The sequence below is a fragment of the Peromyscus leucopus genome, chromosome 5 (assembly GCF_004664715.2).
Source record: "Peromyscus leucopus breed LL Stock chromosome 5, UCI_PerLeu_2.1, whole genome shotgun sequence".
NCBI lineage: Eukaryota > Metazoa > Chordata > Mammalia > Rodentia > Cricetidae > Peromyscus > Peromyscus leucopus.
Genome location: NC_051067.1, coordinates 48,143,621 through 48,167,437, shown reverse-complemented (window position 1 = coordinate 48,167,437; position 23,817 = coordinate 48,143,621). Strand labels below are relative to the sequence as shown.

General features: G+C 38.4%; 1 protein-coding gene across 3 annotated transcripts in view; it reads left to right on the top strand.

Moving 5' to 3' along the window:
- The window catches only part of Lyst (lysosomal trafficking regulator), a 159,301-nt gene that overhangs the window by 102,597 nt on the left and 32,887 nt on the right, over nt 1-23,817 (top strand). For all 3 annotated transcript variants that reach the window (XM_037205934.1, XM_028859792.2, XM_037205933.1), the window contains 11 exons: nt 1,124-1,302; nt 3,086-3,292; nt 5,927-6,103; nt 7,086-7,162; nt 7,486-7,674; nt 11,121-11,266; nt 11,350-11,446; nt 14,345-14,406; nt 16,227-16,282; nt 17,139-17,291; nt 20,274-20,518. In XM_037205934.1, coding sequence (XP_037061829.1) covers nt 1,124-1,302; nt 3,086-3,292; nt 5,927-6,103; nt 7,086-7,162; nt 7,486-7,674; nt 11,121-11,266; nt 11,350-11,446; nt 14,345-14,406; nt 16,227-16,282; nt 17,139-17,291; nt 20,274-20,518 — 1,588 coding nt within the window. The remainder of the gene's footprint in view (nt 1-1,123; nt 1,303-3,085; nt 3,293-5,926; nt 6,104-7,085; nt 7,163-7,485; nt 7,675-11,120; nt 11,267-11,349; nt 11,447-14,344; nt 14,407-16,226; nt 16,283-17,138; nt 17,292-20,273; nt 20,519-23,817) is intronic.

The window sequence follows — 23,817 nt, the reverse complement described above, 5'->3', positions numbered from 1 at the left end:
TTCTCTAAGCTGTAGGTGTAAGGTTGTGTTGTAGATGTATCCACTGGGGTTGGATACCTCATGATCAGCTGTTCTATTCATTTTGATTATTGTGGCTTTCTGAAATCATCTCCATCTGCTGCAAAAAGAAGCTTCCTTGATGAGGGGTAGGAGCTATACTCTTCTGTGAGGGTAAGGATAATTATTTAGAATGCAGTTAGGAATTAAACTGGTTTAGGAAAATGGCAGTTGCAGGTTCTCTTCCAAACTCCATGGCATCACTAGCCACTGGTGGTTGGCTTGATTTATAGTGCTAGGCACGATTTCTCTCCTGTTGAGCAGCCCTTAAATCCAGTTTGACAGTTGTTGATTACTGCCAAAATATACCTTTAAGAATATCTTGCTGTGCTGGTCATTGTGGTTCACAGGTGTCACAGCTGGATTGCTTGCCTCTTGGCAGCTTGAATCATCGTCCTGTATGATGAAAACTAGTCCTCAGGAAGGGAGCTTTCAGGCCACATCCAGCTAGACTCTTCCAGATCCTGTGTCTAAAGTGCTTGGTGTCTTCAGCAATAGGGACTTATCTTCAGACTTCTAGAAGACAACCAAAGACAACAGCAATAACCTGTATTGTTCTGGGATCCCTTGGACTCCCCTAACCACCTACTTGAATGGAGGTTTTTCATGCCCAGTCCTGAGGTTTTTCATTAGACTTTTTTTTTTTTTTTTTTTTTTTTTTTTTTTTTTTTTGGTTTTTTGAGACAGGGTTTCTCTGTGCAGCTCTGCGCCTTTCCTGGAACTCACTTGGTAGCCCAGGCTGGCCTCGAACTCACAGAGATCCGCCTGGCTCTGCCTCCCGAGTGCTGGGATTAAAGGCGTGCGCCACCACCGCCCGGCAAGACTTTTTAGGTTAGGTTTTGTATGTGGCTCTTGAGGATCCAAGTGGCATAACTTCATTAAAATATACACAGTTGTATATATTATATGTAATTTTAGGTAAATATAAAATAATTCTCTATGGTTGTCTCAAATATCCTCAGTGTTATTTATCCCACATCTTTTCCATAGAGGGTATTTTTACCAGCATCATTACTATATATATCAGTGAGTTAACTAATTTTTTTAATTCTTTTTTAATTCAAAGAGTTGAATTCAGATATTATTGACATTTTGAGAACTCCAGAAAATGCAGCTCAAAGCAAGATCTCAATTTCCCAGACTGAAATTTCTGAAGAAGATATGCATCATGAACAACCTTCTGTACACAATCCATTTCAGAAAGAAATGTTCATGTATCTGATAGATGGATTCAAAGTGTCTATTGTAAGTAAATTAATGACTTGGAAGGTGTCTACTTACAGAAACTGAACAGAAGTCTTCATGTCTAAACTATGAGTTTCCAAAATCATATTTCTTTTTGCTATTCAGTGTTTTTTCTACAATTGAAACTATCTGAATTAGTTTTTTGCTTTGTTTTTTGGGTGGGTTTTTTGATTTTGTGGGGTTTTGGTTTGGTTTGATTTGCTTGCTTGCTTGTTTGTTTGAAGTAAGGACTCACTATGTAGCCTAGGTTGACTTTGAACTTACATTTCTCATGTCTCAGTCTCCTGCTAATTGAGATTACAGGTGTATGCCATTATGCCTGGCTTGGACTTTCAATAACAGAATAATATAGTTTGCTGACTTACCTATTACAAAATGAAGAACCTCATATAGCATCAGGGAAGAGTAGGGTTTTGATGATTACTGTGGCTATAAATGAATAGCCTGTTTTCTTAAGGGCTTTATTTATATTCTTGAGTTTCTGAATTATTATAATGTTTAGATCTTAGAATAAACATCTGGTGCCTTCAAACTGATATAGAGAATATTGATGGGTGTCTGGCTTCACTTACCATCATCCCGCTTGAGTTTCTTTGGATCATTTATACTTGACCATGGGGAACAAATCGATCAGTTCACTCTGTCAATGGTACCAAAGGCCAATCTAATTATAGAAAACCATGAGTCATCACTGTCAATCTCTGACTCTAAACTAGATTTTAGTGCCCATCTCTGATCATTAAATAAACTGTAGATGTACTTAGAATTCAATCACTCAAACAGAGATCTTAAAAGTAGGAGTAATTGGAAAGCCTTTCTAAAGTTCTGGATAGACTCTAAAATGATTCCAGTATTAAACCCAGATGATTTGGTCAATACTAGGCTACTAGTAGAGCTACAGTTAAAATAACCTGATTGGTTATACTTTAGGGAAAATTGATAGTCAATTTCTATATAGTTCTAAATTTGTAACTATTGTACTTACTGTGGTAGTACTGACTCAACTTTTTATTATGAGTTGCTTGTCTTTTAGATTGTAAAATCAAGATGGCCTTACCTGCCATTGTTCTCTGATTGTTTTGATTCTATTTTAATTGACAATCTGTAAGCCCTTGGTGATTTTTTTTTTTTTTTTTTTTTTTTTTTTTTTTTTTTTTGGTTTTTTGAGACAGGGTTTCTCTGTGTAGCTTTGCGCCTTTCCTGGAACTCTCTTTGGAGACCAGGCTGGCCTCGAACTAACAGAGATCCGCCTGGCTCTGCCTCCCGAGTGCTGGGATTAAAGGCGTGCGCCACCACCGCCCGGCTGCTTGGTGATTTTTTTAAAGTGACTCATGAAATTAGCCTTTCCTTCTGTCCTTATCTGTTTTTGTACTTGTAGCAAATAAGTTCTGGCTATTGTTGCAAATTTGTCTCTTAAACTCTCATTTGTGTAGATATGCGTATGAGGTCTAGCAGAATATTAAATCTAGAATGAGTCATGTTCTATTGTCTCCCTTGAATTGTGTGAAGTTAGTATAGTATTGCTTAAGAAGTCTGATCCCGAGCTGTTCAGCTTGCTCAGTAGGTTAAAAACACCACACAAATGTTGACAACCTGATTTTGATCCCTAGAACCCATGTAAAGGTGGAAGAAGAGAACCAGCCCCACAAAATTGTCCTTTGACCTCTACATGCATGCTATGGCACCCATACACCTTCCTACACATACTACTACTATTACTACTGCTACTAATAATACTTAGTTTGTTAAAAGTCTGATCCTGATTCACTCCTATTTTGACTAGGGTTCAAATAAAACCAGTGGTTATAAGCAGCAGTGGATTAAAATCTTGGGGTCCTGTAAGGAAACCTTCCGAGTCCAGCTTGGAAGATTGCTCGCACATATTTTATCACCAACCCATACTGTCCAAGAAAGGAAACAAATATTTGAAATAGTTCATGAGCCAGCTCATCAGGATATACTTCGAGACTGTCTTAGCCCATCCCCACAAGTAAGTATCTTAGCATTTGATAAAGCCTTTCAAGACAAGAACCTGTGAGCTACTTCTGCTGTCAGGAATGTAGTTTTCTTACCAAACAAATTTAACCTGAAGTCTTCCATCATGTATGTGTTTTGTAGGCTTGATTTTTTTCTCTCCTTTTTCTGTGGTCATTTCCCAGTTGTTCCCAGTTATTTCCAGGACTTAGATTAGAAATTCTGTATCTGAGTTCTTATAAGGTCTCATACGGTTACTTGTTCCCATATTGTAAAATATTTTCCTTTTTAAAATACATTTTCAATTAAAATCTAATTATATTAGTCTCCCCACTTTCCTTTTCTCCCTCCAGTCCCTCCCTGTTTCCCTCCTCCCACACTTTAACTTAATAGCCTTTTTTTATTATTATTGTTCCATATTTGTTTGTGTATATATGTATAACTATATAAACATAATCTGCTGAGTCTGTTTTTGTTGTTGAGAGTTCTTCACTCTCTTTTGTTCTTTACTAGACAGCATGTCCTCTATAGGAATGTTCTTTATGCCTTTTCATAGCTGCATACAAGTTTTGTTCGTTGGCTCTCTCCTAGGGTTGGAAAGCTCACGGGTTCTTTTCTCTATTCAACTCCTTTGTAATGAATCCTCCTCCTTTCAAGATGGTTTCTCGTCACTGCCCCTTGCAACCTCTTTCCATACGTGAGGCTCACCAAGAACAGGGAGGGCACTGTCCTCTCCTCTGTCCACCCCTTAGCCCTTGACTAGCTCACCCTGTATTTCTTCTGCTCCTCCCTTCCTTTAGTACATTCAGAACACTTCCTCCTGAAAACTTTACTTTTACACACTCTTATTATTTATAAATATTTATAATAGATTTAGTTTCTTAAGTCAGTTTGTTTTGGTTTGGTTTTTTGAGATGGAAACTGTTGTCCAGGCAGATCTTAAACTTGTGGGCTAATATGATCTTCCTGTCTTTGCCTCCCAAGATGTCTACTTTTTGAGAGCTGAAAAAAAGACAATTTTACATGTGTCCTAACACCATTTCTCATCAAGAAACTATTGATGAAAGGATAGTAAAATGAGATATTAGAAAAACTTAGTGTTTGAGAAAATCGGGTGTTTCTTTGCATGTTCTCATTTTGTAGCCTAGACTACCCAGAAACGTGGAGCGGTCCCTCTGCCTCTGCCTACAAATGCTGAGGTGTAAGCCACTGTTGCTGGCTCTTTTTTTTTTTTTTTCAGATAGTTTTCTAAAGATAGTTTAGAATGTCATTGAATACTCAGCTTAAGTAGATTTAATGTAAAATGAACATTACTTTTAAGACACACAGGAAAGTACTCCCGTCATGCACCGCCTTTCTTTATTTGCCAATTCTTGAGTGCTTTTACTCTCACAGCATCTGTTGCTTTTCCTCTTTGGTCAGGTAGCAGCTGTCTCCTGACTAATTTAAAATGCTGCATTGAAACGAATTTAAGATGCTGCTTCGCTACTTTCACTGTTGCATATGTTCATCTTAGGCTCTTAGCAACATGCTATGATTCAGCATGTTAGTTTAAATATCACCTAAGATGTAAACGTTTCTAGACCCATTTGTTGACATTTAATTCTATCCACAGTTTAAAATGCTGTGAAGCCAAATTCAGTGATGTTTGAGTCACTGAAAAATTTTAAAGTAAAGGGCTTGTGTTTTAGTTTGTTGGCATAATTATTGTTTAACATGTATGTACCCATGACAATCAGATGTGATAGGCATAATGTGAAGGCCCACCTAACAAAAGTAGGAACCAAAATTTGGTTTGAGTTTGCACCTCAGAGGAAGCCATCATCACCCTAAGAACTCATCACCTTAAGAATTTTGGCTTTAGGTCTGCTCTTAGGCGGGCCCACACCAGCCCTCGCCTTGATGCTCATGTAGAACTCATGAGATGCAGGATCTTACTGCCTTTAGTTCCTTGTCTCTTCTTTTCCTAGAGAGGCATCAGTGTTGACAGGCTAGGGACAGTCTTTTGTTCCTGAAACCTTACCATTTTCTCCTGGGTGAAACTCAAAGGAAAGAGGATGGAGACCTACTTTTACTTTAAGTTAAAAGACAAGTTTCTCTTCTAGTTCAGTGTTTTTGTCTTTTCCTTTATCCCCATTTATTTTCTGTTTTTCCTTATCAAATTCTCCCTAGAAGCTGGCTAACTAGATTGCTTCATTTCAATCATTTATGAAAAGTTTCTAATATACACAGAGAAATAGAATAATATGATGAATACCACATAACCATCATATTAAATATAGATTTAATATTTGATAGCATCTCTCTCATACTGGTGGCACCATTTCTTCTTTTTCTCATTTATTTAAAAGTAGTTTGTAGAAATCATGACATTTTCTAGATTCTTTTTTAAAACACTTTTTTTATTATCAAAGCAAATACAATTAGGAATATCTAATACATAATTAAATTTTTCATCTACCCTATCATGTTTTTTTACAGCTATATTGAAGTCGGACCCAACAAGCTAATTTTAGAAATATGTTTAAATTTATTATTAAATAATTTAAAACCAAAAAATAGAAATATAATTAAATTTATTATTAAATAATTTAAATGGAAGAAATTAAAATTCTTTATAACTAGAGCATTATTACTTTTCTTTTTAAAGCATGGAGCCAAGTTGGTTTTATATTTGTCAGAGTTGATACATAATCACCAAGATGAGTTAAATGAAGAAGAACTGGACACAGCAGAACTGCTTATGAATGCTTTAAAATTATGTGGCCACAAGTGCATCCCTCCCAGTGCGCCTTCCAAACCAGAGCTCATTAAAATGATCAAAGAGGTAAGTCTGTCAATCAGCGTTGTTTTTTTAGGAGATCCTGTTGTGCACACTTAACACAGTGACTCAAAGATCTTTTTCATTATTAGGTAACATTGCTGATAAGCTTGCAATGATTCTTTCATTTTTACTACAAGAGTTTTTGATCAGGAAAGAAAAAAAATAGACTTATTTTGAGGAGCTTCCTATTCTCTTTGATTCTCATCATCCATTATCTCTAGCCTTCAAAGAAGGAAAGATTTTTTAAAAATTTATTTTATGTATGTGGGTGTTTGCCTACATGCAAGTCTGTGTATCACATATGTGCAGTGACCTTGGAGATCTGAAGAGGAATCAGAGTTCCTGGTGGTTGTGAGTCATCATGCGGGTGCTGGGAAATGAACCCCAGCTTGGCAACAGCAGCAAGTGCTCTTAATGGCCGAGCTGTTTTCATAACCCCTATGAAGGACAGATTTTGTAGTGACAAGCAAGTTGAAACCTCCCTGGACTGAAGGACTCTTTAACAGGCCAGTGAAATAAGCAGGTAGCTTTATAAACTCAGCAGGCTGGGGAACATACTTAACTTTCTTGTTCTAATTTCAGTTGCTCGAATTATACAAAAAAAAAAAAAGAAAAAAATGAAATTATAATGTTTAAGTGGCTTATATTTCAGTAGTCTGGTCTCTTGAGATTAATTTTTCCTTTATTAACTTGCTTTCAAAATTACTTTGTTAAGCAAACCTGATAAGTGCCAATATTATATGAGAAATGACAAGTTTTGGGGCTCAAGATGCAGACCAGTTTGTAGAGTGCTCACCTAAAGGGCCTGGATGTGGTGGTACACACCTGTAACCCCTCTACTAGAGAAGCTGAAACAGGAGGATTGGGAGTTTATGGTCATCCTTGGTTACATAGTGAGTTCAGTGCCCGTCTGAGATACATGAGACCCTGTCTCAAAAAAGAAAAGGGAGAATAAGTTTCATATATTATTATTTAAATCTTTTAGGAACAAAAGAAATATGAAAATGAAGAGAATGTGAGTAAAGGCGCGTGGCAGAAAACAGTTAATAATAATCAACAAAGGTGAGTTACAACATTTTCCAAAGCCCTGTCCTTCAGAAGTCATCCAATCCTGTACATTTAGTCTTTTTTTTTTTCTTTTGCTTTGATTTTTGAAACTTGTGAGGTCACTTTTTTTTGTAGGTATTCATATGTGTTTATACCCGTGTGTGTTTGAGTCTGTATGCGTATGTATGTATATATGTGGAATGTAGAGATGGGACTCAGGTTTTCATGCATGCTAGTCAAATACTATACCACTGAGCTGTACCCTCAGCCCTCAGATGTACTATTAAAGTATTTTTTAATGTTCCATGGATACTCAACTTTGAAACAATCTTATTTAGTCTCTTTCAGCGACTCGATTTAAAATCTAAGGATATATCTAAAATAGCTGCAGATATCACGCAGGCCATATCTCTCTCCCAAGGAATTGAAAGAAAAAAGGTGATTCAGCACATCAGAGGGATGTACAAAGTCGACCTGAGTGCCAGCAGACACTGGCAGGAACTCATCCAGCAGCTGACACACGACAGGTGTGTGCTGGGAACGCGTCTGGGTTCAGCTTTTGTATGTGATGTCAACCACTGTTTTCACTATAAAATTCAGATTTATAAATTATTTAAGGAAACATTTTTATCTAATTATCAGTTTTTAATCTTTAAAAATAATCACGAGGTTTTTTTTAATTCTTGAAGAAAAACATGTAAAGCAGTAGCTCTTTCAGATAGTAAAATTGACTTCAATTAAAAAAAATTTCTTTTGCAAAAGGATAGAGAAATTGTCCAAAGAGTGTGGTTGAGAAATAGATCTTTTTCTAGCTTAGACTTTATTAATACGATTTTAAAGGTGCATCAGAGAAGGCTGGAGAAGTGGCGTAGTGGTTAAGAGTGCTTGTGCTCTTTCCGAGGACAGGTTTGAGTTCCTCAGCACCCACATGGCAGCTCACAAATCATCTGTAGCTCCAGCTCCAGGAGATCCAGTGCTCTTTTGTGGCCTCCTCAGGCACTAGGCACACATATGGTCCACATTCATACATGCAGGAAAAAACGCTCATACATGTAAAAATAAATCTTTTTAAAAAGATGAATTGTGGCCAGGCGGTGGTGGCGCACGCCTTTAATCCCAGCACTCGGGAGGCAGAGCCAGGCGGATCTCTGTGAGTTCGAGGCCAGCCTGGGCTACCAAGTGAGTTCCAGGAAAGGCGCAAAGCTACACAGAGAAACCCTGTCTCGATAAACCAAAAAAAAAAAAAAAAAAAAAAGATGAATTGTGAATGACTAAAAAGAAAATTAATGTGTCATTCTTTATATTTAATTAAGATAGCTAATTATGTATGTAAAATGAATTAAAAAATTCAAAAAAAGAGATAGATAGCTTGCTAGCCTTGAGTGTTAAAATACACTAAAGGTTACATAATAATGGAAATTACAAACAGAAGGAATTATACTTAGAAAGTTTATAAAATAGCGCTTGCCTAGCATGTGCTAAACCATGAAGTCAATCACCAGTACCCCCCAAAAAAATTTTTTTAGAGTGTTTTTATTTTTTTTAGTTATTGGCCATTCAGCTTTTTATTAAACCAATCACAACAACACATCTTCACATACTGTACAAATATCCCACAACATTTCCCCCCTTTTGTCTAAATAAAAAGGAAAGGTTTTTAACTCTGACATAGTAAAAGTATATACAATAAGAACAATTATCAGGTAAGAATTACATTTACAATACTCAGTCCATTTGTATTAGGCAATTCAGAAAAATTGCTCTATTATCTATCTCTCTTGATAAGTCCAAAGTTTTATATATAACTGCTTTCTATTATAACTTGTATTACCAATCTAAAAGTATCTTTTTAGACCTAAAAACATTTTCTTAGATGGATGACTTAAGCTTTTACGTCTCTCAACCTTATAAACTTTTTATCTCTTTTGTAAGTTTCTTTTTTGAACTTGGTAACCAAAAAAAAAAAAAAAAAAAAAAAACGTATGACTATCTAGTCTTCAACCCCATCAAACACCTAAGAAGGATATAATATTACCTGAATAAACAGGAAATACAGAAAAAACAAATTCCAAAACTATAGAAATGACAGAAACAGCTGGCTGCCTAGACAGTCACCCAAGATTCCTCTGCAACGTTGGGGCATCTATCTTGGGCCTACAGGCCTAGAATATCTGGCAGACTTTTTGCCAAAACAGGATAGGACAGTTCTTCAAAAATGTCCTGCTTCACCAAAAAAAAATGTTAAGTAGATGAAATTGGGAAGTTGGGATATATATCTCTATAGAATTGATAACATTCTCAGTGGAGTACAACAGAAAAATGGAAAGAACTCAGTGGTTTTTGAATTTTAATTTTAATTGATGTTTATTATATTTGATGACTAAAAAGTAAGAAAATTTGTTTTCAGAAAATGTATGGAAGAATTAATATTTCATAACTTACATAGATATAAATGTATAATTCTACTTTTCTTAAAGTTCAAAAGAGATTTGTTTTCTTGTGCCAATATCAACAACAGGACATTAGCTGAACATGTTAGCTGTTGTTATTCAGAACTTTGGTGGTGGTGTACCTTGGAACAGTGCATGTAGGAGTCCTACAAATATTTCTTGCTCTGGAAATAGTTTAGGGAGTCTATCCTAAGGAAAGGATTCAAAATGCAGAAGGTAGTAAATTAATTGGGAGCAACAAAGGAGTATTACCAGTAGCACAGTTAGCTACATTATGATGACAAGATCAGGCCCTCTGAATAGGTGAGACAGTCGATTGGCTTGATCTGTTTGGTTTGGGAGGCATCTAGGCAGTGGTACCAGGTCCTGGGCTCGTTGCATGAGTTAGCTGTTTGAAAACTGGGACTTATGCAGGGACACTTGGCTCAATCTGGGAGGAGGGGACTGGACCTGCCTGGACTGAGTCTATCAGGTCGATCCCAGTCCTCGGGGGAGACCTTGATCTGGAGGAGGTGGGAATGGGGGGTGTGCTGGGGGGAAGAGGAGGGGGGCAGGAAAGGAGAGAACAAGGGAATCTGTGGCTATTATGTAGAAATGAATAGTATTGTAAAATAAAAAAAAAAGAAAGTAATGTTCTGGGTAATAGAATTAAGGGTGATTTTTTTTTAATCTGCTTTCTGAAAAATGTACTTACTATAGTTTTACTCTTTTCTTTCATCTAATATCTAAAATTTAAAATGTGACATACTACAAAAAGGAACTAGTTTTCATTAGTAGGAAAAAATGGGAACTCCTAAAAAATTAATTTGGAGAAAATTTTCCATTAGCTAATAACCATGATAGGTATAGTATATTGTATAATGCTGATAAAGTTTTGCAGTAGGAGGGGCACATCTTTTGAAATTGTTAGTATATTTAACATGGAAGGGGGAAATCTCGTGAGGCCTCAGTGCTAGACAAAGGACTGCAGACAACTAAAGAATACTGAGAGTGGGAGGAATAGTTTTCCCCAGCGAAGAACACAGCAATTGTTTATCAGTACCAAGTGGTCAGCCCCGAAAATATACACACAAGTAACTTTATGCAGACTGAGCAGGTTGTGTTTATATGTTTAGGAGAGAGAGAGATGGGGGGGTATGAAAGAATGTATAACAACAATTAAAAAGAGACCGTGAATTTGAAAGAGCAAGGGAGAGTATGTAGTGGGGGTTGGAAGGAGGAAAGAGAAGGTAGAAATGATGTAATTATAACCTCAAATTTCCTTTAAATTTTGGAACATAAAATTTAGTAGATACAGGACAGTAGAGGCAGCGCTTACTCCAGGAGGGAACTTGGGAACTGGACTCAGGGACAGACACTCACTTTCTATGTTAGTCTTTATCCTATGTATATGTTTCCCCTAATGTACAAATTGCTGTTTTGTAATTAAACAGGCCCATTGTATTTATTTACTCAGTCTCTATAATGATTTTAAGGCTGCAAGCCCTTGGATGACCACTAAGATGTTTTATTTCAACTTGCAGAGCAGTCTGGTATGATCCAATCTACTATCCAACTTCATGGCAGTTGGATCCAACAGAAGGACCAAACCGAGAGAGGAGACGTTTGCAGAGATGTTATTTAACTATTCCAAATAAGTATCTCCTTAGGGATAGACAAAAGTCAGAAGGTAATAGTAACTTTGACCTTGACCTGTAGGTATGGCAGACAACTGGTTATTAGATAAATGTTGTGGACTTTTTTTCTCAACAGGTGTTGTCAAGCCACCACTCTCTTACCTATTTGAAGATAAAACTCATTCTTCCTTCTCCTCTACTGTCAAAGACAAAGCTGCAAGTGAATCCATAAGGTAGATCTGAGTACATGCCTTCCTTTACTCTTTGATGAATGTACAAAAATAGCTCATTGTAGGTTTTGTGTAGTGTTGGTTTCAGATAATGCTGTGAGGTTAGGAAAGTCTTAAACAAAAGAGGCTTGAGACAGGAGAAGGTTGAATGACAAACTCCAAATGCCATATCTAACACTGGGTGTTAATGGATGTCAGCCATCATGCTCTGACCCTTCCTAGTATGTGTATATTTTATAGCTGACTTTTTAGTCACTATAAAGTAGATGGAGCTGCTTCTGGTGCCACCACAGGAGTGGAATGTAGTGACATAAAGGGTCAAATTCCTACCCTGCCTACCCACCTGATCTTGGGCATGTTATTTAGCCTCTCTGCTTCAGTTTCCCCACTTCGTAAGTAAGGCAAATTGTCATCTACAGGCTTCCATAGTATTACTGAATACTAGATGTGTCAGTATGTATTGGGTTTTTTTTTTTTTCATCACAGGCAATTTATTTTGTTCTATTCATTCACAGTTAATACAGAAAATACTTGGAAACATTTCCATATAATGTTTGACACAGAAATCACCAAATAGAAGTATACAATGTTGACAGGAGGCAGTACATTTATAATTTATAACCCCAAATGTATTTATAAATTAGAAATGGAAAGATCTACAAATGAAATTATGAAGGTTCACCAAAGTCATTTAATCTGTCAGTTTCTCATTCATTTTTATGTCTTAATAATATTCTATTGTATGAATAAGCCACATTTTATTTCTCTCCAGTATTTGATAGCTATTTGAGTTGTTTTAACTTTTTTACTATTAGCAACACACTGCTATAAACCTTCATGTACATGTTTCATAGATGCACATTTTCAGTAGTTTGAGAATATATTCCTAAGGGTAGAATTGTTGAGTAACAGAGTAACAATGTTTTGCATTTTGACCAGCCACCAAACTGTTTTGCCAAAGTGGCACACCATTTTACAATCTCACCAAATCCTTGTTTTTAAGGCTCTGATTTTTGTCAGGATTTCTATTTCCAGCATTCCCTCAGCATGTGTTTTCTTTATTGTCTCAAATTCATTTTTCAGATCTTGGAATGTTTCTTTCATCTATTTAATTGCTTTTTCTTGGCTTGATTTGATTTCTTCCCATTTTTTGTTCGTTTTTTCTTCCATTTCTTTAAGGGAGTTTTTTATTTCCTCTTTAATGGAGTTTTTCATTTCCTCTTTCAGGGAAGTTTTTATTTCCTCTTTAAGAGAGTTTTTCATTTCCTCTTTAAGGAAAGTTTTTATTTCCTCTTTAAGGTAGTTTTTCATTTCCTCTTTAAGGAAAGTTTTTATTTCCTCATTGAGGGAATGTTTTATTTCTTCTTTAAGGGCCTCTATCATCTTCTTAAAGTCATTTTTAGGGTTGATCTCTTCTGTTTCTTCTGTCATGGTATGTTTAGGTCTTGCAGGTATAGAATCACTAGGTTCTAGTGTTGCCATATAGGTCTTTATGTTGTTGCCTGTATTTTTGCACTGGCGTCTGCTCATCTTTTCCTCTGTGCGGTGCAGGTGGTGTCTGTGTCTGAGAGTGCCTCTCTTGTTCTAATTTTTAGTCTTGGTTTAGTAGGGGTTCTTGGTTAAATTGGTGCTATTGGGCTGTTTCTTCAGGGACAGCTGATTTCAGTCGGTGAATTATATACTTATGATTCTGGTGATCTGGTTTAGTGGCTGGGTAGCGCCTTCTTCTGTGTTCCCAGGTCACGTTTTGTTCATTTGTCAACTCCTCAGCTGATCTTGTTTCTTCAGACTTCAAATTGTAGGCATCTGAATCCTCTCCCAGATGGGTTTCAGCTGAGCAGGGTAGTCTCACCAACACCTCCAAGTTGTTGGGTTTCACAGGATCAGCAGTTGGGCCCTGGGTTGTCCCCAGACGGAGTGCCCAGACTCGCCCTGGTTCCGACCTAGGGAGATAGCCTCTTCCCCAGGTGTTGGGGCTAGGGGCGTCCCCGTTCTAAGCTGCGTCCACCCGTCTCCGTCCCCGGGCCTGTCCACCCCTGTGGCCCACTGCCACAGGCCCACCTGCGTCCACTTGTCTCTGCCGCCGGGCCTGTATGTCCCTGTCAGCTGCCGCTGGGTCTGACGGGCCTGTATATCTCTGCCGGCTGCCACCGCGGGCCTACCTACCTCTGCTTGTCACTGCTGCCGGGCCCATCCACCTCTGCGAACTGCCACCAGGCCTGTATGTCTCTGCTGGTTGCCGCTGGGCCTGTATGTCCCTGTCGGCCGCTGCCACCGGGCCCTTCCACCTCCGTCTGCTTATCTCTGCCACAGGGCCTGTCCACCTCTGTGGGCCGCTGCTGGGCCTGTATGTCTCTGCCGGCTGCTGCCGGGCCTAAATGTCCCTGTCGGCCGCTGCTGCTGGACCAGTCTACCTCCGCGGGCCGCTGCCACAGGCCTACCTGCGTCTGCTTGTCTCCATGTATTGGTTTTTAATTAACAGTGTTGCCATATTCTTGTGGTGGTTATATTACTATTGTACTCATGTTATAGTTAGAAACCATACAGGCTAAAAGACAGTAACTTCAGAACAGAAATGTTCTGATCCCAGTGTCCCTGTTTTTCAATGACCTAACACAGTGTCTAGTTGCTTACTGGAACTATGAAACATTGGTGTTTCTTAAGTGGCCAGATCCAAATATTCTCCAGCTGCAGGAGTCCTTGGACTTTCCTAAAGATTTCCATCACTTCTCTGATGAGTGTTCTATAAATAGCACAGGATCTTCATTTGAGTTTTGACACACCAGCTTATGCTACTAAAACTCTAGTCTGCTGTGCATTAATATTTTACTAGATTAAAAAGCTTGAAGTCTAAATTGAGCCAAAAATTGAGTCATAGCAATTTTAAACATGTTTTGACAGAGTGAATAGAAGATGTATCAGTGTTGCACCATCCAGGGAGACAGCTGGGGAATTGTTGTTAGGTAAGTTGGCTTCAAGAGAATTTCACTCATGTTCACCCTTCCTTACTTTATTCTTAGATAATTTGAAGCATTTTTTATACAGAGGTAAATTTTCTTTAATATCACGTAGGTGGCTTTGCTTTGACATTATAGAGACAGCCCCCATTTACCCATAGGACCCAAGTGGATGCTTGAAAGCACAGATAGTACTGTTTTCCCAAGTGCACACACCATGATAAAATTAAATTATAAATTAGCCACAGAAAGAGGTTAACAAAAATAACAAACAAAATAACACCACCATAAAGGCTCAATGAATATGAGCCCTCTCAACATATTTTATTGTACTGTCACCTTTTTACTTAAAAGTACAATTCCATGGCTTCTCTTGGCATATATGAATAACCAGCATCACCACTCTTGCTTTTGGGGGCCATTATTAAAGTGAAATAAAAGGTTATTTGGTCATAAGGTGTTCAACATTATAGCAATCAACCTGATAACCAGCCAATGACTGACTAGTAGGCCTGGATACACTACCCGAAGAGATGATTCATATTTCAGATAGGATGGAGCAGGACAGAACTGAATTTCATCATGCACTTAGAGTAACATGATTGAAAATTTAAAACTATTTATTTTTTATATTTTCAATGGAATATTTTCAGATCATGGTTGACCAAAAGTAACTGAAGCCTCAAAAAAAAAAAAAATAAAAATAAAAACCCACAGTCTAGTAGTCTAGTCCAATTGTCATCAGAGAGGCTTCATCCAGCAACTGATGGAAATAGATACAGAGACCTATAGTCAAACATTAGGTGGAGCTCAGGGAATCCTGCAGAAGAGGGGGAGAAAGGATTGTAGGAGTCAGAGAGGTCAAGGACAGCACAAGAAAACCCATAGAATAAACTAACCTGGGCTCACAGAGTGAATCGACAACCAGGGAGCCTGCATGGGACTGACCTAGGCCCTCTGCATTTATGTTACAGTTGTGTAGCTTGGTCTTCTTGTGGGACTCCTAACAGTGGGAGCAGGGGCTGTCTCTGACTCTTTTGCTGGCTTTAGGGACCCTTTTCCACATACTTGGTTGCCTTGTCCAGCCTTAGTATGAAAGGAGGTCCCTAGTCTTACTGCAATTTGAAATGTCATATTTGGTTGATATCAATGGGAGACCTGCTCTTTCCTGAATAGGAATGGAGGAGGAGTGGTTGGGGGTGAGGCAGAGTAGGTGTTGGGGCGGGGGACTAGGAGGAGAGGAAGGAGGGGAAACAGTGGTCAGTTTGTAAATAAATACAAAACTACAAATAACTGAATAAATATGAAAAAAATGACATTTTCTGAAAGTACATGCTCAAAATTTTTTTATTAAGTTGATTTTATGGGTGAACACTTTTATATTCAATCATTCCTTTTACTACACACAATTTAGATTTTTCAAGTTAAAATCTATTGCTGTAGTTAAATTTTTTACTATTTTAACAGACTTCAGCAAGTAACAAAATAAAGCAAATCAGTGTGCTTGTACTATAAGAAAAAGATAATAGTAGAATGAGCCAGTAGCTAGGCAGTATTGATACATGCTTTATATATATTCTAATTTTATCTTAATGGTAGTTTTGGAAATTCAGTTCTCACACAACCCTTTTTTAGTAAGAAAACTAAGGCACAGAGAGATTAAGCAACTAAGATCTTATGAGTACTATTTTAAAGTATCTATTGAGTGTGTGGAACTGTTTCTAGCTGCTGGTTCTCAAACTCAAGTCAGGAGGACTTAAGACATTTCACCAAACAGAACAGTGCACACATACTTTCAAACCCTTCTGTCCAATTACTTCCTGCAGGTAAATGTGGAATGTATTTTGTGGAAGACAATGCTTCTGATACAGTTGAAAGTTCGGTGAGTGGAGGCTTAAGTTTATATTTATCTAAACCTAGAAAAAATTTAAAAACTGCATAAATCCAGTATAATGAGAGCACTCACCCATTATTACAGTAGACGAGTGTGAATTACAGCCACTTTTTTAAAGGTCCTTTTAAAGGGAAGACTGCTATTTCCTCTTCCTCTGAGTCTGGGTCTCAGCAATTAGAGTTATGATTCAAACTCTAACACACTTCTGTCTGTCGTGTCATTCTTCCTCATCGCTATCCTGAACAGCAACAAATAAATGCTCCCTGCCACTCCCAGTTCACAGTTGAGTACCTTTGCTATCAAAAGAAAAGGAGAGCCGGGCGTTGGTGGCGCACGCCTTTAATCCCAGCACTCGGGAGGCAGAGTCAGGTGGATATCTGTGAGTTCGAGGCCAGCCTGGGCTACCAAGTGAGCTCCAGGAAAGGCGCAAAGCTACACAGAGAAACCCTGTCTCGAAAAACCAAAAAAAAAAAAAAAAGAAAAGGAAATTTTTGTCTAATTGAATAACTAAGCCACTCTGATGTCTATGTAGATGAGTAATGATAACAGATACTTCTGGATATGCTAGTATTTGCTGTAAAAATAACCAGTAAGACTCTGAATTCTCATATTATGTAGGATAAAGCTGCTCAGTATTCTATAACCCTAAACAGGTCTAGAAATACTCTTTGTTTTTTATTCCTAAATTTTGTCTAACATGTGCAGTGTTATGTAATGGGAGGGTTTTCAGATAGTCTTAACTTTTTGTCATGGAAGAAAGATTATGCATTTTGTTTTGATATTTAAAGCCAAAATAATTAGTTTCATATAGTGGAAATACTTTTATCTGTTTCCTTTGTCTTAGACCCTTCAGGGGGAGTTAGAACCAGCATCTTTTTCCTGGACATACGAGGAAATTAAAGAAGTTCACAGGCGCTGGTGGCAACTGCGAGATAATGCTGTAGAAATCTTTTTAACAAATGGCAGAACACTGCTGTTGGCATTTGACAATACCAAGGTAAATCCACCTATTTAGATTTGTTGAAATGATCATGTGACCAATGATGCTACTGATTCTATGAAGTTTAGCTAAATGAATGATAATTTTCTTAAATTGGTACTCTACAACTATATAAAATATACCTTATATTTCAATTAAGGAAGTCCTTACTCTTATAAAGATTCTCTCTGACCTCTAAAATGTTAAATTTGAAGTTCCCCAAGTGGCTGAAAGGAGTAGCTGGTACTTGCTCAGGCTGGGATCCCTCCTCGACATGCCGTTACTTGCCCCACGGCCCTACTTTCTTGGTGGAAAACCTTGGGAGGAGTTCCATCTGCTGGCTGCCACCAGCCTGTCCCTGCAGTCCCTTCTGCTTCCTTTGGTCCCTTAGGTTCTCTCCAGAAATGCTCCACTCCTGCTTTCTTCTCATCATCCTGTCCAGTTCGCCATAACCTCTATTCTAACTCTGTATTCCTCATCTTACTTGTCCCACTGGAAGCATTTGATACACTGACTAGCCTTTTCTTTCCACACATGACAACTTCCTTTCTAGGCTCCTGGGCTTCCATCTTTTTCCCCTCATCAGCTTTCCCACTCAGCATGTTTGCGTATCCTTCTTGAGTAGCTCACACTCATTCTTCAGACCTCTTCTCATCTATCTCAAGGCTTTCAAAGCAGTCTGTATCCTACAACTTTCAGCTCTGTATCAGTGCCCAGACCTCTACCCTACACATCATACCCACTTATTTAACTCTGCCTTGCTATCTCCACTTGGAGTTGCCAAGTGGTATCTCAAACTAAAGGTAAGATTCTCCCCGAAAATATCCTTCCATAAATGGAACCTCCATCTCCCTGTTGCCCAAACCAAAAACCTTGAGAGTATCCTAGTAGACTGCTATTCCTCTCCCTCTGCATGTCTACTCCAGCCAAGCATACCCTTGGCCTGACTACACTGCTATGATCTTGCTCTGAGCCACCATCATTTCCTACCTGATGCATTTATAGCAGCTTCCTAACTGGCCCAGCTATATCCATACCCCACCCCTTCAGTCTGTTTCATTTCTGTATTCAAAGCTCTGTAATTGCTTCTCATGCCACTCACTGAGGGTCAAAGGTCTTACAAGAGCCTGATGGAGCCCCAGGTAGTCAAGACCCTTGTTAGCTCTTGCCTGCATCTGCCGTTCTCTCCTGTACTCCTACTCTGTCCGTGCTAGTTTTCTTCTCCTTGGATATATCAGACACACTGATGCTGCAGGACCTTTGTACTTGACTGCCGCCTGGAATACTTTTCTCCATGGAACTCCCACTGACTCGCTCTGTCACTTTCCTCAGGCCTCTTGATCAAGTGTCTCCTCAGCAGAGTCCCTTACTGTACCAAACAGCATCCCCTCCCTCTTGACCCTGACTGTATAAAATAGCAGTGCCTTACTCACTGTTCCATTGCTGTGAAGAGACACATGACCATGGCAACTCTTACTAAGGAAAAAAAAAAGCATTGAATTGGGACTTGCTTAAAGTTTCAGAGGTTTAATCCATTATCATCATGGCAGGGAACGTGGTGGTAGGCATAGTGCTGAAGCAGTAACTGAGAGCTGTACTCTGCTATACACACACACACACACACACACACACACACACACACACACACACACACGGCGGGGGGAGAGAAATGCGGGGAGGAAAGGGGGACTAGTATGGACTTTTGAAACTTCAAAGCACACCCCCAGTGACACACCTGCTACTGAAAGGCCACACCTCCTAATCCTTGTAATCCTTTCAAAGAGCTCCACTCCCTGGGGACCAAACTCCTAAACATATGAGCTTCTGGGGGCCATTCTCATTCAAAGCACCCCAAGCAGCCCCTCTGTAGCCCGGCAGCCAGCACCCCTGCCACCTTCAGCGGGCTGCCCTGCTCTGCAGGACTGTAGTGTGCTCTCTCTACAGACTGTCGAGCCTGCCTGTGTTCTGTTTCCCATTGCCTGCATCTGGACACCCCTGCCACGTAGGTGTCTTTATGTGCTGGGAGGATGAAAGCCTTTTCCTTCCAGAGTGACTGCACACTCTGCCATCACAGATTCCTATCCAGCTCGTTGGGTGCCAGCGTTTGGCACCCCTTGATTTTAGGTGACAGTGTTGGTTGTTTGGCACTGTGTCTGTCTGTCCCTACATTGCTCTGTTTGTCCTTTTCGTTCAGTCTGGCCTCTCATTGTCACATCAGGAGCTCTTCTTCCTACACCTGAACACATAGACTTTGAGGTATATTTAGTTTGTTTTGTTGGGGTTTTCATTTGTTTGTTTTGGAAGAGTCAGAAAGCTCCCTTTACAGAACTTTTACTAATCTCTGGGGAAAAAAAAAAAAAAAAACCGTTTCTATAGAACTGGGATGCAGCTCAGTGGTAGAATGTTTGCCTAGAATGAACAAGGCCCTGAGTTCAATCCCAAGAACCACAGGAGTTGGGAGAAATTTTTTGTTTTCAATCAGTAGTGGATTTACATCCTACTTACATAGGACATTGTATTTAATTCTTGTGAGGTAAACATTATCACTTCCATATTACTGATATAATAACAGCATGAAGGGTTTAGCAGAAACACACGGACCAGATCTGTTCTAATGCAATCACTGAAGAATAAGTCAGTCAAGAATACCACACTTTTCTTTTCACTTTTCACTTTTCTTTTTCACTTTTATTGAATTTTTTGTTTTTAGTATCTATGTCTAAGTGACTTCTGTGCATAACTTTCCTTGGGAATTATGAACAGATAACACAGAAATTTCTGCCAGGTAATTTTACTGGCAGATTTATCCAGCAGTAAGCGTCATGACTAAGAGCCTGCCTCCAGAAGGGAACTGCAATCAGATTTGGTTCTCTACCATTTAATGCAGATTTCTTGGAGGATTTCAAATTAATAACATGTCTATAATGTTCTACTTCTTCTCCAGGGACATATCAATAAGCCGAAAAATATCTGGTCTTTCTTTTTCTCCTTCCCTTTTAGGTTCGTGATGATGTGTACCAGAGCATTCTCACAAATAACCTCCCCAACCTTCTGGAGTATGGCAACATCACTGCTCTGACAAACCTGTGGTATACTGGACAGATTACCAATTTTGAATATTTGACTCATTTAAACAAGCATGCTGGCCGATCCTTCAATGATCTCATGCAGTACCCCGTGTTCCCCTTTATTCTCTCTGACTATGTTAGTGAGACTCTTGACCTCAATGATCCATCTATCTATAGGCAAGTAAAAGCATTGCATTTTGGGTTTATATACATGCTGAATTTATGCCATTAAAGTTTTTACTTTGAAAACTTTTAAATATGCACAAAAATTTAATGATTAATAAAGCCTTTATAATTCATCTTCCCCAATTCAACGATTGTGAATTATAAAGATTTTACCAAACTTGCATCATTTTTTCTTTTTATTTCAAATATCTAGTTATGCCACCTTTGAGTTCTACTGTATACATCTTTTGCAACAATAGGATGTTTCCTTACATTATTACAGTGCTATTATCCTATCTAAGAAAATTAACAATCCTGATAGTATCTAACATACCATCCATATTCACTGTCTCCTGCTTATCTCAACAATGCCTTTTGTGATTGGTTATTTTGAGTCACGTCTGTCATTGCATTTGATTGCAGACATGTAAAAAAATACTAGAAAGGCCTTTAAGTTTTTATATGTATTTTTTTTTTATTTTTGCAGCATAATAACATTTGTTCAAAAGTCTCTGTTTGCTAAAGAGCAGGAATTAGCTCAAAAGGCTTACTTGGATTCAACTTACCCTTTATTTTGGGAGGAATCCACTAAGATGGCTGTGTGAATTTGATGTCACTACCTACCATCAGGAGGGCTATAGTGTTCTCTGAGGATGCTTATGATGGTTTGTAGTTGCAGGTTCACACTGAACTTTTATCTAATAGTTTCATCCATGGCTTTATTGCTTGAATCAGTTATTTCAGTAGAAATTGCATAAGGATGGTTCCCTATCTGTCTTACTTATAATTTGCTATTGCTGTAATGAAATGCCATGACCAAAAAGCAAGTTGGAGAGGAAAGTGTTAATTCAGCTTACATATCTATGCTGCTGTTCATCATCAAAGGAAGCCAGGATAGGATCTCAAACAGGGCAGGAACCTGGAGACAGGAGCTGATGCAGAGGCTGTGGAGCATGCTCACTGGCTTGCTCATCATGAATTGCTCAGCCTACTTTCTTATAGAATCCAGGACCACACGCCCAGGAATGAAACCATCCACAATGGATTGGGCCCTCCCCCAACAATTACTAATTAAGAAAATGCCCTACAGCTAGATCTTATGGAGGCATTTCCTCATTGAGAACTTTTAGGGAACTCCAGCTTGTATCAAGACTAGCCAGCACACTAATCCTTTTATCTCTTCTAAATTTATGAAAAGAAAATATAGAAGCTGAGCTTAAGATACCTTGTTTTATTGGAGAACAAGGAAACAACATAGAAACAAACTTAGTAGACTCTCATTACCAAAGATAGGACAGTCTGAGGATCCAAGAGAATAATGGCAACAAGAACAAGTAGCTGAAACCTCTTAAAACTAAAAAACTACATTATTTAATCATTTTATAGTCTACATGTCCCTTATCCAAAATGTTTAGGATCATAAGTACTTTCTGGATTTCTGAGTTTTAGAATGTTTGCACACTCCCAGTTGAACATCCCAAATCTAAGCATGTGAAATCTAAGATGCTCTGGTCTGACTGGTTGTGATGCACAGTGTGTTATGAAGCTTTGAATTTAGGATCATTTTGGATGTCAGATCTCTAGATTAAGAATGTTCATTCTAGCTGGGTAGTGGTGGCACATGCCTTTAATCCTAGCACTTAGGAGGCAGAGCCAGGTGGATCTCTGTGAGTTCAAGGCCAGCCTGGTCTACAAAGTGATATCCAGGAAAGGCACCAAAACGATACAGAGAAACCCTGTCTCAAAGAGGGAAAAAAAGAATGTTCATTCTATACTTTTAAAAAATTGAAACATACATGTGCACACATGCATGAAAAAACATATGGGGGGGGGCATGAAACAAAGGTCATTGGTACCTTTGGAGGTAATTCCATAATTTGAAGTTTGAGAATTAAAGGAAAAGTATATAGCATTTTTTCTGCCTTTCTTGAACAAACTGTTATTTTTAAAGAAACCAGATAGCCCAAAATCATTGGCAAATATTTCATTTAGTTTGAAAAAAAAAGTTCTCTTATTTAAAGAAAAATTGACTTCAAATATTTCACTTGGGATGTTTATAAATATCTTGATTATAACTCCTCCAAAATAGGCCTGATTTGGCCCTTTCTCAAGAAGTCAAGTTCAAGTGAATCCACAGTGGCACATTGTCTGTCTTGTAGATACTATATACACAGCTGTTGGACATTTGAACATTTTACACATTGCTGCTGTAAATATATGTGGCCTTTCTGGAAAGGAGTTTGACAGTGTGTGTCCAAAAAACTGTTAGATGTGCATACTCTGTTTTAGCAAGTTAGCTTCTAGGAATTATTCTTAGGAATACTAAAGGACATATGCTCAACATAAAGATTCCAACCAGCAGTTGTTTCACGAGAACTGGGACCTGAACTTGCCTGGTTCTTTGCTTGTTTTGGTATCTGGCACTGTATGTAAAGATTTAGCTAGGAATGTGGTGTTCCTGTAATTTTTTCAAAGTATCTAAAATCTAGAAACAGCCTGAAGATCCAACATTAGATTAGAATATATTATTGTATGCTGCAAGTACTAAAACAATATTGTAGGACAGGTGAAATGACTTAGCAAGTCATACTTGCTCCCCAGTCTGAGGATCTGAGTTTGATCCTTGGAACTCACATTGTACGGAGAACCAACTCCCACAAATGTTCTTGTGATCTCCATGTGCACACCATAGCATGCATACCCACACATACTCATCACCTACATTCATATAAAATAAAAAAATGTTAAAAAAAATACTGTAGAAGTACATTTTGTAAGCATGAAAAAAACATTCTTTTGCTTAAAATATATATAGGCAATCACTAATACGCAGGACAAATACATGCTAAAATGTTTTCCCTATGAATAAATAGCAGCATGACTGATTTTTTGTTTATTCTGTTCACTTAACTGCAATTTCTTTGAGGGTTTTGTTGTTATGTTTATTTGTTTTTCTATCTGTCTGCCTGTTTGAGGCAGAGTTTTACCATGTAACTCTCGATAGCCTAGAACTTGCTATGTAGATCAGGCTGGCTTGAACTCACAGAGATTCGTCTGCTTCTGCCAGACTGGGATTAAATCATGTGTCACCACACCTAGCAACAACTGTAATTTCTTAATTTTCAACCATAATAATATAATTTGTATCTAAGAAGACTTATTACCAAATTTTAAGGAATAAAAAAAAAAGTGCCCCAATCTTAAAGATAATTTCTTTGATGCTAGGTGGCAGTGGTGCACACCTCTAATCCCAGCACTTGGGAGGCAGAGGCAGGTGGATATCTATGAGTTCGAAGCCAGCCTGGTCTACA